At 39.2% G+C, this 15,411-nt stretch overlaps 1 protein-coding gene across 1 annotated transcript in view; it reads right to left on the bottom strand.

Annotated features, from left to right (window-relative positions):
* Nucleotides 1-15,411, bottom strand: part of CTNNA1 (catenin alpha 1) — a 120,042-nt gene that overhangs the window by 34,255 nt on the left and 70,376 nt on the right. Inside the window, exons 9-10 of the mRNA XM_075510064.1 lie at nt 15,205-15,357; nt 572-664 (exon numbers count right to left, since the gene is read on the bottom strand). Of these exons, the coding sequence (XP_075366179.1) occupies nt 572-664; nt 15,205-15,357 (246 nt within the window). The remainder of the gene's footprint in view (nt 1-571; nt 665-15,204; nt 15,358-15,411) is intronic.

Genomic DNA, 15,411 nt, shown 5'->3' with positions numbered 1-15,411 from the left:
GTGCTTATATAAACTGAATTTCCTTGTTTCCATTAAAAAGTTATTAGTTAAAAGGTAGCCTCAGCCAGGTTCAAATTGTTCATGCATTGTGAGCTTCCTCTGATCCTACTCTATCGAGAAGATTTTTTTTTTTTTTTGCATATTTATATTCTACTCAGGCTACAAAATTCTACTCTACTACAAAAATAATATATCTATAATTCATCTTACAGCATGCACAGGAGCAGTGGTAGCATCTTTACAAGACATCTTCCTGCAACATGAGCGTGCACAGTAAACCACTGAAGCTTCACCAGTTTACTGTCTCGCAGGTTACTAGAATACCCTGGCCAAATGAAATTAGAGCTATTATGTAAAAAAGACCATTCATATCACTAATTACTTTGTCATATATTTTAAAGTTTCTAAGTCTTGATGCCTATGCTGCATTTCATTCTCTACATGTATTAAGGAAAAAGTCAAGTTCTGCAGCAAGTCCGCAGACAGACACTAAGAGGCCAGAACATGTACTAAGCAGGACCAGTTTCCCAACTTATTAGGGTATGTCTTATGTTCTTACGCTTTTCATTACCTGGGGACACAGGGCTTCAAGCTGGCTGGCTGACATGCGAACCAATTTCACACCTTCTTCGTTGTTTGAGATGGAACAGGCCAAGTTGGCAACCTGTGTCAGAGGTGGGAGAAAACAAAATACAACTGTTAGAACTGGCTTTTATTTCCCTCTGTAGGAAACTTTATACACGCCCCCAGTGACCAGTAACCCATCATGAAATACAAAGCGTCCACATTCATTCAGTTCTAACCAATTTTGAAACGACTAACGACATCTGTTTCTTCTCTAGCCATTAAAATCATAACACATCAGATCATAAAACCATAGTCATTCAAACAGGACAGACAGATCATTGTTACCACTGATTTGATTAAGTTCTCTCCAGTGAAGGGTGCAAGAGAATCACTGGCAGCACTTGAATTTACAGTTAGAAAGCCCATTCCCACTTGAGTGAGACAGCAGCAATCACACAATTAAAAAAAACAATCCAGCTCCCACATATCCAAGGATTAAGTCTTCGCATGTCCATAAGCGTAGGGTTGCTCCCTTTTTCTTGAAACATTTCTATATCCTACTGCAGGTCAATGCAAAAGAACTTGGAGGCTCATCAAGCAATTCACCTATGCAAGCGGTGCAGCGGTGTTGCAAAGCTCAAGCTGTTTTGCTAGTGTTGCACAGAGTGCACCTCTGCGACAGGATACAGGTATCTGAATGCATTGACTTAAACTACTTGATGTACTTCTCATCTAGTCAAAGACTGCAGTATCAGACACGTGTTCCTTCAGCCCTCCGTTTATGTCATGATTCATCGAATAAAACTATTTGCTGGTACAGGTGATCTTGAAGATCCATCCACAATTCTCCAAAATTTGAATAGCATCTCGTGATGCTACAAACTTTACTCCAAAACCTGCTGCAGAGCAGCATCCTTAACTAGGTCATCTTGAAACAGAGGACCTTTGTAAACACCTGCCTTTTAAAAGCACACAGGAAGGGGACAGCACAGAATTTTTTGGTAATTGCAGATATTCCTCATATTGGAGCTACTCTCAGGGGAAGCAAGTCTGAAGTGAGTTACATTTCCTAGTTGACAGGTGAATGACAAGCATGTTATTCTGAGCCATTTGAGCACGGAAAGCTGTAAAAATAGCACGAAGTGAACCGAGATGAACACGGAGTACTGCCCTTTCAGAGACAGAGCAACCTGCAAAACCCCTCAGTAAATGTGGTCTAAAAGCATCATTATAAGCCACCAAGATGCTCAGTAGCACCGGTGAACCATATTTTTCCATATACTTTTCTCCATAAGCTGAGGAAATTTCATTCTCCCTTTAATTAAACTATCCTGTGCATTCATATACAAGTCATTTTGAAGTGGTATCTGCAGCTACATCGTGTGCTTTTTCCCCTCCCCAAGCCATTCCCTTACGACAGATGTTCCCACACAGAATACATTATGCCCCACAAACCGTCAACCACATGCCAACATACTTGAACGGTGTTTTTCATCAATCCCATTATTAATTTTGGGACCAAAAAGCAAGTTCCCATTTGCAAAGCACACAGCCTCTTCCTCTCTCCAGTTCCAAATCAAGTTACAAAAGATATAAAGCCATGCGCTGTCAAGAAGAGAGGTATGATTCCAACACTGAACCAACCAAGTAAACAGATGCAACTGCATATATTTGGATGAAAACAAAACTGAATTTGAAAGAAAGACTATGCAGCATCAATACGACATAGAAAACTCTGCCAGCTTTCAGGAATATTAGCGTCCTACTCCTCAACTTTCTTTTCCACTAGTCTTCATAGACGAGACCTACATATTAAGAGGTAGAGTTGCAGTAAGTCTTCAGTTCCTTGCAAGGTCGTGCAGCTTGCACCCAGCTTAGCAAGGGCTCTTTTCTCCCTCCTTTCTGTTAACCACATTTGCTACAGTCTCCAGCTCAGTTCCTCTCTGCACAGCACTACCACCAAACAGCTGTACTCTCTATAATGCCCTATCAGAAAGGGATTTTATTTTGAACATAGGGATTTTTCCCCCTGTAGATCTGCCATGTCTTAAATCCCTAGTTCACAGCGATCTGTAGTATATTATGCTTTTGTTTAGAGCCTCAAAAAAAAAAAAAATCAAAAGACAATAAGATGCCATGATTTAAAAGTCAAATAAAGATTTTGCTGTTGTTTTAAGCACAGGTCATATTTTTGAGAAACACCAGTTTGCCAATATTTTTTATGGTCCATATTTTCATGTCATTTCTGCCTCTGCAGCAGCAGTTACAATCTCTAGGAGTAAGAACACCACAAAGCTCTATTGAGTAGGGGCTGAATAAAAGCGACATTGAAGCACTACAAAATCAGCCTCTCCGATATCTGGAGATGTTGTGCTCTCTCTCAAGCCAAGTGTGATGAATCAAGCACACAGAAACCCGCTCTGTCTGAATACAGAGAGGCAAAGAAGTTTATAATTGAGTGTCCCCGCCATGGTACGACGAAATTTTGCTTTTTTGCACAGTCATTTTTGAACAGTCATTTTTCTTCTGAATACCTCACTGATGGCAATTCTTCTTTAGAAATTGCCCAACTGGGACTGCCAACCTTTATGAAAGAAGTATGTGTGCTTCCCTGACTGAGGGTCTTTGGCAGTTTAAGACAATCCAACTTTTGGCTGCCACATCTCATCCTACTGCTGCGTCTCCAAATCTCAACACTTCATTTCAGCATGCTTGTCCAAAAGAAAGCTATTCGCTTTGGTGGGTTAGTTTCTCTACCAGATTAGCACACAAACTTCCCAGCAAACTATTTGCTGAACATCAGAACGAAGCAGGGATGTGGCAGCAGACTTTACAGCACTGTGGGACATGGCCCTAAATTCACAGCAATCCAGCATTTACTGCACCTGTGGGAAGACTCTGTCAAACAATTGGAAAACACTCACAAACCTCTTAAATCTTGAGATTTAAGAGCTATGTCAACTAAGTAATCAAGTTCTAAATGACACTACATGAGGTATTTTAAATTGTCATTAATTATCAGATGCTCTATAGCATGAATTCTAAAATTGCAGGTACCAGCTGAGGTAGATGGTTGTATGATTAAGAAATTTAATTTTAAAAGTACCTGAAAGAATCCATCATCAATAACTCCTGTATGATATTTGACAAGTAACTTCAAACTCCCTGTCTGTAGAGAGGATAGGGTACTGCTGGCCAGTTATTTGACAGGTACACATAACACATAGGATTTTGCAGCTGAGATGAAGATCAACTATGACCAAATATGTTTTAAAGCATACAGAGGACTTGGCAATCATACATTTCTAAAACTTCCAAATAAAACAGAGCACCTCAAACAAACAAGAATTTCCCTTAAATCAAATGTAAATGAAAGTTTCTCCATGTCTCCAACAATGTAGCTGACTGACATAGTAAGTGGTCAGACTTGATTTAGAAAGAACACTTGTGCTTGAGAGCAAAATAGCAATTGAATTCCCGCTGCATTTGTTCATTCTTACCATTCAATATCATCAAGCCCCTTTACATAAGCACTACTGGCACAGGCATGAAAGGAGGAAAAAAAAAATAAATCACAAATAATATAATCAGCCATAACGAGCAATCTCTTGAAAAAAGTTAAAAACACATAGGGAATGAAGACAGACTAGAGAAATTAGACTGGTGCTGTTCAGAGATACCTCTTGCACCACTGACAGACCAATTTAAAAGCATCTTTCTGATGCAGTATCAAGTCTCTTTTAGTTCATAGAGTATACAACCATCTCCCAGAGACAGCTTCATGTATCCCAAAAGGCAGGACAGACCCAAAGCAGCTGCTGCTGCTTAGACGAATGAGCTTGAATTTACCCCCAGTGACAAATGCACTGTGCACTTCTCGCTAATGCTCAGACACAGCCATTTCTACAAACTGAACTAATAAACTGGTGCCAAGTAAAACTCAAAGCTGGATGAACTGATCTGGAAAGTGGGTTTCACGCACTGATCAGTTTTTGAAACTCCAATCCGATTGGTATTAACGATGACATCAGAGTACTGCAAGATACGATGATGCCCTTGGAGGAGGCATTACTTAACTGGGTCCTTCTAGAGGTAGGCACCATCTCAGTGCAAAGGGTCAGTCAAGAATATGTAATTAACAGGAAAGTATAACTCCAATAAAAAAAAAAAAATACTGTGCCATCTGTCAGAGTTATTCCATTTCAAACTCTAGTTATTTTGATTCTTCAGTATTTACTATTTTAAATCAGGAAAAATCTTGACATTTCTAAAGCAGTTTTTTCCTCTATTAGTGACAATTTGTCAGCCTATGTTTGTGTTGTCAGCTGTTGTAGACAACTGCCTTCTTTGACAATAGTCAGTTTTTACCTTTTTCACCTGAAATACATTTTTGATTTTTTTTTTAACTTGAAATTTGTTCAGATAATGACTAAGGAGCCATGTCTTCCAGCAATTCAAAGACTATAGCAGACTCAACTACATGAGCTTGGGGTCATCGCTAAGCTTCTTAAATTACACTGTTGAAAATAATCAAGACATACTGCTACAGCTTTGTACTTGTTAAACTTCCTCTTTGCACTGACATCCTAGCTTAGGTAGAGGGGTTACTTTACATGGAACTGTTTATTAAAGGATTGACAAATTGCTTTTTGAATGACACACAAAAATGCAAGAGAAAAAAGGAACTATAATCTCTAACACATTACATCATCTTTTTTCAAGGATTTCAAAGGCTGACACTGAAAGTTTGTATTAAAGTCTTTGCTTCATGCACCTGGATTGACTTCACAGAAGCAACACCAAGTTTTTCCTCCTTGTTTACAGGTCATGTGTTAGCTTCTTCAGAAAGTCAAATACACAAAGCCCTCCTAAATGGGTGCTGGATGCAATCATCCAGCAATGATGTAATCCAAAGGAGGTTCTGTAATGTGTTTATTATTGCATAATTTAAAATTGTCAGAGCTGTCTCTGCCACACAGCGTTGTTATAAATAAGGATTATATATCGCTATGCAGGAGACAAAACATACACTAATTGAATTCTAAGAGTCTGACTACTCTCATTTGCAACTGCAGTTGTAAAAATAGCATTGCATAAGAGCTTTCAGACAGTCTTCCTATTGAAAAACTCAACTTTTCAGTTTAACATTAACCAATATCCTCTCATGTTTGATGCTCACAAACCCCTGTGCAAAAATAACAAACACATACTCATTTATACGTAGAAAATTTGGGAATTTTAACAACATGGAAACAAAGCTTTTCAAAGGTGTTCCTGGCATTTTAATTTCTGATTAAACTTCAAAATTTCAGCTTCTTGTTCTATATTTTTATTTCTATTTTGTAATTTCTCTGGGAATGCAAATTACCACTTTTAAGGAGCTTAAAACCCCCCATTTTAAATAAATAAAAAAAAGAATGGACAGGCAGCCAATTCAACATTTTCCTCTTGAGGACCTGCTAAAGGAAAGTGTATCTGATATTCTCACAAAATTCAGTAACAGCACATCTAATTTCTTCCTCCCCCATATTAAGAAAACAGTCCAGATTCACTTCATGATTGTCAAAGCCCATGAAATTAATTTATCTGCAGAAACAACTGTTCTGGCAAAACTAAGTGGCAACTGCAGACTCTCAGAAGAGATGTGTCAATTATGTAATTTCCAACCCTCTTAAAAAAAGGCTTTTATTATTCAACAAGTCCATACATTTATTAATTCACTCATACACTACAATATTCAAGACAAATGTGAGCATTTAAACATCCAGTCCTAATAGGTACTGCATGAGGGAGAAGTCTGAACTATAATTTTAATCCTATAAACTCACTAGTTTTGCAGACGCATAGCCAATTATGAATTACGCAAAACAGTTTCACTTTTTTAACGCATGTAGGGATGGCAGGAAGACTTTGGTTCAAGTCCATAGGGACTCTGGAGCAAGTTACCAGGAGTCATGCTGTCAACTACTCTGTGATTTTATATGACTTAAGTAGTTGCAAGTGGCCGCAGCTCCACAGAAGGTATCTTGCAAGAGCTTGCTGTGGGCAACAGAATCCCATTGTATTAACTTAAAATAGTAAAAGTCTTTAAATAAAACAAGCCGCACACAGAAAGACTCCAGACATAAAGCACTGAGGGGAACGATGGACTAAAATTGAGATAACTGCTATTTCCAGAGCTCTGCAACCTCACGCAGAAGATGAGAGCAATTTTAATTTCAAGTCTGGTTATAAACACATGGAAGGGAAATTTCAGCTAGATGGAACAAAACTGGCAACCAAAATGTTTTCGTTTTTGATTCAAAAGTTTTAGACAATGAGAAATGGGGGTTTCAACTTTTTTTTTTTATTTCAACAGACTGGCAACTGATCGAAAAAGGAAGGGGATCAGAGACAAGACATTGTGTACTTTCTGCTCCCTGTAATATTGAGGCAATTGCTTAATATTTTCATGGGGTAAGCCACCTTTCTTTTGGGATCAAATCTCAGAACTTGCACCTTTTAAGTTGTGTCTGTGTGTCTAAAAATCTAGTTAAAGAATACAGCTTTGCATTTGGCTCTCAACCTAAATTAGCTGTCTCCAACTACCTCTCCAGCTACCTGTTACCATTCTAGGTATAGCTGTCCCATGAAAACTCTGTTCAACACTGGCGAGCTCCTTCCATACCCAGAGGAAATGTCTTTCTCCAACAGAGTGCAACCCACATGTTGTCAAGGTTTCATAAAGGAGGGAAATTTTTCACACAGGTGGGCAAACCCAGAGTTCGTGCATCATGACAAACCGAACTGGGCTCCATTTACTGAGCAGCAAGTGCAGAAGGAAGAGCACTTCTCTCTCTTGCCAACAGGAAAGTTTTTCAATCAAAGAGGGGGAAGAGGTGTTTGAAGGGAACTAATACATCTATAGCATAAAATGTATCCACAGTATAGTGCTAGCAGTACAGGAATACCTTTATTTCCAGACTGGTAGATTATCCTTTCTATACACCTGACAGAGAGCAGAACTGGTAAAGGAATACCAGTGTACTACGTGGGCACCGTGCCCCTCATAGATGCAGCTGTAGCAGCAGATGCAACTATTGGCACGGGAACTATTCCTTCCTCAGACAAACAAGCTAAAGTGATAAAATGTTGTTATAAGCACAAAACACATTAGTTACACAAGTTGATCTGAGCTACCATGATAGAAATCACACTGCTGGTAGGTAATGCAGATCTGATCTTAAGCTAAAACTTTCAAAGCAAATCCTCATGCTTCTTAGCAACACAAATGTTTTTCTTTAAAATAAAAGTGTTTCCAGTAGTGATATTTGTACAGTAACTGAGTAATTATCCTTATCCAAAAAAGCCTCTCTGTTTATCAAAGCAGAAATCATAATTCTTTCTAATCTCATTTTGCCTATCACTCTGAGCATGCTGCATTATTATCTTACTAAAGGCTTTCAATGTGTTGCCTATCATTAGCTGTTTAAACCAGTTTTTGGCGATTCAGACAACTGTTCATGGCAAGTTTAATGGTAATTATAAGTACATTATACTCTTGAAGAAGGTGACAAAATAGTAAGAGGAATGAGCTCTACACAGACTTCAGGCAACTCCTTGATGACACTACATGACTAATATTCCAATATTGCTAATGACTAAGATGACTGAAAATCCAGACATGCAGAGGCTTTTAGTTATGTATCAAGAATTAAAATATTTATGCCACATTTATAAAAGCTGTACCTAAAAAGCTACTTAAAAATGCTGTTGGAATTAAGACTCAAATATCTGGAAAATAAAATAGGCCAGGACTCTCTTGCTTTTTACCTACCTCTGAAGACATCATGTCAATAGCACCTATACTCAACTGTGCTTATACTTCCTGACCTCTTTCACAGATTTCCCCTTCCCCAAATGCGTCTATCTGTTTCCAAAGGAAAAAGGAACAGAGTAAATACAGGGCTGTTTCTAGTGGGGTAAAAGGACATTAACACAGCTTTCCAAACCCTAACCTCATTCACCTCCAACTTCTACACCCTTCACGTCTCCCTTGGCCCAAGTGTTTAAAGACCAAGCCCCACACTCTCAACAATCATCCAACATAATGACTGCCCCTATGGAAAAGGTAGGGCAGAAATGCCTCTCCCCCACGTAGCAGCAGCTAACCAGGAAACAGAAGAATGTCTCCAGACACCCCGATTGCTGTCCAGATATGCAAGGGTTCAAATTCATCTTCAATCACTTTATCTCTCCCATCAGTTTCACTGTCAGATTACTCATTACCCTGCTTCTCCCGTGTGTACTTACAATGAAATCTGGATAGAAAGATTATCCTGAAGTCTCTTATTCCTCTTCCAAAGTGATTTTTAATCTCTACCAGCATTCTATGGACCCTTTCATACATAATTTGGTGTAGCAGAAGAAGACTGGCCTCAAAAAAAACCTTACAAGAATAAAAGTTATCCAATTAAAAGGTCACTTGCTTTACTTATGTATGATGTATTGAATTTGTATATTCAGTTTTGTTGGAAAATGGAAGAATTTTTTTTCTGCTGAGGCTTTCCTACTTTACTGATTATGAATGTAAGAAAAGCATGTTCTATGAGTAGAATTTAATTTATTTATGAATTAGTTGACTAATAAAATGAACTTAGAAGGAAAGTGCATCAGTTCTTGAAGAATGTCAGACTTTAGAGGGCACATTAGAGTTATACTGGTCATTTACTGAAGACATTTGTTTTAAATTGCTGCCAAGGTTATCTATAGGCAAGTTACAGAAAACGTGCTTGTTCTTTGGAAGAGACATTTTGCTCTCCATCTTAAAACGGGAAATTAGTCTCGAGTTGGACTAACCCTGCCTCTCTTCTCCTGACCATAGCGCAAGGACATTTCCCTTGTAATACACAACTACCTTAAAAATAAAAGTGAAAGACAACCTTGAGTTTGCAGACTTTTTTTCCTCCCTGTAAATTAGCTTACTAAACAGGAAAAATAGGTGCTCAGATACCACAGTAATGACTGATAATGATCCTAGCCTGGAAAATGCCGAATTTTGAGAGATCAATATACCCAAAGATTCAGAGAAACATTCCAAGTCAATATGTGATTTGGGTGCCAAGTGCTATGCTTGTCTGCACTTTTCACCTTTTCACCTATATCATCTCTGTCTTTCAGTACTGATACGTACCTTTGATGGCAAGCAGGAAGAAGAATATTTAAAGAATGAGCAAAGCCAGTCCATTCCCACCTCCAAAGATGCTAGTTTTATAAACTTTGTACAAACTTTGGAAATCAGGTGGCTAATAGACACAAAGAATAATCTTGTGAAACCAGATTTATTTCTAGATCTGCTGGACACTTCCACTCCATGCTTCATTTTTAATAAATGTATAAGATGCACAAACACTAAGTGCATACCTTTATCACAAAGGTAACTAGCTATGCGCAGGTAAGTTATATCTCATGAACAGAGGATAGGCAAGCCTCAGTTTTTCAAAACCTTTGCTGTGTCTGAAGTCCGAAAGCTAGCTATTATTTTAAACCCAAGCTATTTTCTACTCACTTCAGGTTTTTTAAAAGCTTTTCAAATGTAAAAAAACTGCAGCTGTTAGACTCTCTGAAGAATATATAGGCTGCAAGTATGGGCAAATCAGGATAAATTGCAATAAAAATGTTGCAAGTGTGCAAGGCTTTGGGCTTTTGGAGAGTGGTATTTTTAAACTGAGGTCTGAAAAATTACTCTAGGACATCAGGCTAGACAGTTAGGGCAACAGAAGGGGAAAATGTCAGCGTGAGAGGCTACGGGTAGCTTATGAAGTTGTAAGTGCCCAAATGCGATTCTTTCCAAGCAAATAAATTTGCAGTCTGCATCTGTTCATGGGTTTTCACTGAAGATGAGAAAATCATCTCTCCATATGCAAGATACAACCCAGTGCATTAAAAAAAGGCACAGAGCAGTCTTTTTAGATAAATTCCAGCAATTGGAAAAAAATTTGATGGTTATGAAATATCACTGAGAGCTTTTACCTCCCTGGTCTTACCAAAGTTTCCCTGAAAAAGAGACTTAAAAATAAATTCAAGTTGAGAAAAATATTTGGCACAGGGGTACTGGGTTCCAGAATAAGATAAGATTATTCGCTGGTTTTAAGGAATTACAAACTCTCCCTTTCCAAAATATTCTTCAGCAAGCAAACAGCTACTGAAAGATTTTAACCTGGAGTCTGTCCTCATCTACCTTTCAACTACCTGATTTCTTAAGGTCTGAAAAACTTTTCCATTAAAACTACACAGTATAAAACAGTGACAAATTGACAACCTAATTTTTATTTTTCTAAAGCATTCAATAGCATAGCAAAAGTTTCTTCTTAACATTTATGGCTTTTTCACTTTTCAGAGAATAGCCAGAAGTGTCACTGCAGTGACTACAGGGAGCAGCACAAAGGCAAGCTGTGCACAAGCACACTTCAAAGACTGGGACGAACAAGAAAGTCAGTGCGGTGCTAAATGACATCATTAAAAATGAGCACCAAGTTGCAAGACAGCCTAGTTTCTTCTAGGGAGGAACATTAAATCTAAGGATGCCAATATCAAGCTGTCTTTCCTCAAGAGCAGAGTTACAGGTTGGAAAGCCAAGGCTACTCTACCCAGCATTGTAAAAATCACTGGAACATAAGCAAGTGCTTTACAATCTGTAAATTAGGAAGACTTTCATAGTTCACAAGTGAATTTAAGTTTTTCTTACACTGGTTCCCGAAATGCTGTCTCTTCTGTTTTTCTTGTGTGCTGCATTTAAATTGGCTTCTCAATTCCTGAATTAAACTCCTTTAACAAAATTTAGGCAGAGTGCTAGCTAGTTAACGGACTGTTAGTACAGAGCAATTTTGAAAGCCATCTTTGAAACGTATTATTCAACTGAGACAAGTCTCATTTTACTATTTGACCATTACTCCGTTTTCAAAAGAAAGGAGAAGGGGGTTAGCATTTTACTATGTGAGAGAAAAATCAGATGGAAGCTCTTTGGGACACGGCTTTGGTGTGGTTTCTCTAGAAGATACAGACCGGCAGGCAAATCAGATTTTTGTGGTTATTGCACCTTTTGGTCAAATTTGGCTGCCTGGACTTCAGGAACCACAAAGACGACTCTGCTGCCAAGAAGGAAACATTTCAAAATAAAACTTCCCAAATCATGGGCTTGCATCTCTTTACAGCTCCCTGGAGGGCCCATAAACACCTCTGCACTGCAGGAACAAGAACTCCCTATGCTAACTCAGGGCAGAACTAGCACTGTCACTCTTTCCATCTAGCCAACACCTGCAACAGTTTAGTGTCAAAAAAAACCCAACCCACCAAAAAAAAACCAAAACAAAACCAAATCACAGTCCCCTCGAGTGGCTGGTTCACCAGGAGAGCAGCACTGACTCCTCCGGGTCACAGGACAAAGGGGTACTAAATTCAAGGCGTAAAACAACTAATTCAGATGGGGATCTGTCGAGTTACCTAGTGCAGAGCAGGTCTCTTATGCGCGTTTCATCCCATTGCTTAGCATTAAAGGAAAGGACACGTTCTTCTACATCTAAAACACAGAAGCCTGTCAATCACGGTGTGATACACAACACAGCTCCGTTCTGCACTGCAGCTGTTTTGTCACATTTGATGTCTTGAGCCACTCAGCAGCATTTCTGAGGGTAGTTACGGTAAACTCCCCAGCACACTTATCTTCCACTGAAAACAGGTGGAAGCAATCACTTCTCATCTCACCAAGTGGAACATCTTCTGTTCTGTTCTCACACAATCTTTTATTGTTTCTCTGGATACCTACAGTCAAGTTTTCTGCCCAAGAGCAGAATCATATGGGAACTTGCGAACATCCTTCTCCATTCTGGCAGAAACACACCAAGACATTGTAAGTGCAACCCACCCTGACCTGTCTTCCTTCACAGTAAATTTGACATTGCATACGACTCCGCAGTGGCTCTCTATCCCCTTGAGACAAGGGCTCTGCAGGAGTACTACTCCTCTTCTGTTGAAGCTAAGTGTATATATTAATCCATCTACATTCATGGAAGAGGTTTATAAGCCATCTAGATCATGCTACTCTATAGCTATAGTTACATTTTAGACAGCAAAAGCAATAAACAAGGCTTCACCACGTTGTTGCAGAAGCATATCATTTTAGAAGAACCTTTTGATGCCAGTCAGAAATATTGTTTAATGCGTACTTTCAGGGGAATAGTCTTTCTTGAAAGACAGACTGTTTGGCTGAATAGAGGTTCTGTAAAATTCATGTGCAGCTTGGCATTTTGCACACAAGGTAAAGTCAGTAAAAATCGCTCTTACATGCCAGTGAGAACAGCTACCTGGTGCTTCTCAGACAGCACATGTATTCTGAAGGAGGAGGGAGTAAGGGCTCACCTAGCAAGGGCAGGAGCGAAGCTTGCAGACGGAGCAGCGCTATTACTCCTTTGTAATTATGCCGATAAACTCCATGTGTGGACACCACACATCCACCGAAGAGGTGGCAGAACAGGTACTGCTATCATTATGCCAGTCAACTTCTCCTGTAAACAAGCCCTAAAAATAATTCTCCAGATAAATCAGGCTTGCAACATGAAGAAGGGAAGCTTTAGACAAAACCCGCTTCAAAGCGTTCCCACTACTGCATGTGGCACAGCTGTATCCTGCTGCCAAGGCAGGGTCACAGCAGCACTGTCTTCCACCTGCTGGTTTGTCGAACAATGTCAGTTACTTAGAATTTAGAATAAAATAACTTTGAAACTATATGAAGATGGCATTTACACTGAAACATGGCAGGCTAAAAGTGAAGAATGGATACCTTTGAAGAATTAAAGATTTTCATTGCTTAGACAGCAACTCTGAAGAGCTAGACTAGCTCGACACACCCCAGACCATGGGGCAGTTGCGCACCACACTCAGAGTCCCTTAGGCTTTAAAAAAGTGAGAAAAAAAAATATATTGAGCAAGAGTCAGAAAGTACTTTTACTGCTGTTCAGTAAGTCTTATTCTTGAGTAATTTAAATCTGTCAAGTTGTGTTGAAAGTATTACCAATGGGTCTAGGAGACACATGGACTCAATTATCAAACACAGTGATACCAAGAGAGCAAAAATACATTAACCAGTATCTGACTGTCCGAGGTAGCTGCTAAGGTTAAGCACACAGGTCAGCTGATGCCTCAAAGCGTACTGAAGTGCACAGGAGAAGTTTTTGAAGTTTATTCTTAGTGGCATGTTTCTTCAACAATACCTATAGATGTTTGCTCCTTGGCATTTAGCATCAGCAGGCACAAAACTCTCATGCAAAAACAACAGCAAGAGTACGAGGTTACTGAGATGTACCTATCAATACAGGGTATGAACTTATGTTGCTATTTGTAAACACGCTACCTGTTGGAAAACTATTACATTTCATAGGAGACTAATGATCTTTAATGCATTTTAGTTAAGACAGGTCAGTCCCATTTAAACTGATCTTCCCACAGATTAGCTTTAGTCTGGAGTAACATCAGTTTGAGAACCTTTGCGTTATTAGAAAAAGGTGGCAGGGATCAGTTTTGTTGTTATTGTGAGTTTTCTGTTTGTCCATTGTTTGCTCTTTACACACACACAAGAAGGTTTTCATTCTAAAACTCTTCACATAAAAGAACTGTTTATATTCACTGGTATTTTAAACCTGCAGGCTTCAAGCAACGGGTCAAATTGCACAGCAGGACAGTCATGCCACAGTCTCCCTTACTCCATATCACCACCTCCAATTAACAAATCAAGTAAAGGTAACAGCACAATATACTCACATTGTATAATATCTAAAACTACATGGGGTATTGCGCTGGTTTTGGCTGGGACAGAGGTAATTTTCTTCATAGTAGCTAGTATGGGGCTACGTTTTGGATTTGTGCTGGAAACAGTGTTGATAATATAGGGATGTTTCCGTTATTGCTGAGCAGTGCTTACACCGAGTCAAGGCCTTTTCTGCTTCTCACCCCACCCCACCAGCGAGTAGGCTGGGGGTGCACAAGAAGCTGGGAGGAGACACGGCTGGGACAGCTGATCCCAACTGATCAAAGGGCTATTCCACACCATATGATGTCATGCTCAGCATATAAAGATGGGGAAGAAGAAGGAAGGGGAGGGACACGTTCGGAGTGATGGCATTTGTCTTCCCAAGTAACTGTTACGTGTGATGGAGCCCTGCTTTCCTGGAGATGGCTGAACACCTGCCTGACAGCGGGAATGAGTGATTGAATTCCTTGTTTTGCTTTGCTTGCATGCATGGCTTTTGCTTTACCTATTAAACTGTCTTTATCTCAACCCATGAGTTTTCTCACTTTTACTCTTCTGATTCCCTCCCCCATCCCACTGGGGGGGGAGTGAGTGAGCGGCTGTGTGGGGCTTAGTTGCCAGCTGGGGTTAAACCACGACAGCTATGTAACAGTAGCTGCTGCTTTTTTATAAGCTTACATTTTTAATAATTTAAAGATTAAATTAAATTACATTTAAATTCATTAAAATAAAATTTAGAAAGCAAATTTATTACAGAATTTGCTGTTTGTTTCAACAGAATTGAAAAGTGTGTTTTGCCTAGTCTTTCCTTAAATTAACTAGTGATAATTTAATTTCAATCTGTACCATCTTACCTCAATCAATTTGTTAGCATGTTCACGGAAAACCTGGGCATATTCTTTAACCTCTTTTTCGTTCCCATTCTTGGCAGCTTCAATCAATACTAAAAGCGGAACATTTGTTTCCAGAAAAGAGTCTGATACATGGTCCATAACAGCTTTGCGGAGCTAAAAGAAAAATAAGAGAATGAGAAGTTTTTCTGTAGTGTTCTACTGCTGTTT

Source organism: Mycteria americana, chromosome 8 (assembly GCF_035582795.1).
Source record: "Mycteria americana isolate JAX WOST 10 ecotype Jacksonville Zoo and Gardens chromosome 8, USCA_MyAme_1.0, whole genome shotgun sequence".
NCBI lineage: Eukaryota > Metazoa > Chordata > Aves > Ciconiiformes > Ciconiidae > Mycteria > Mycteria americana.
Note: the sequence above shows the minus strand (reverse complement) of the source record. Positions and strands in the feature narration are given on the sequence as shown.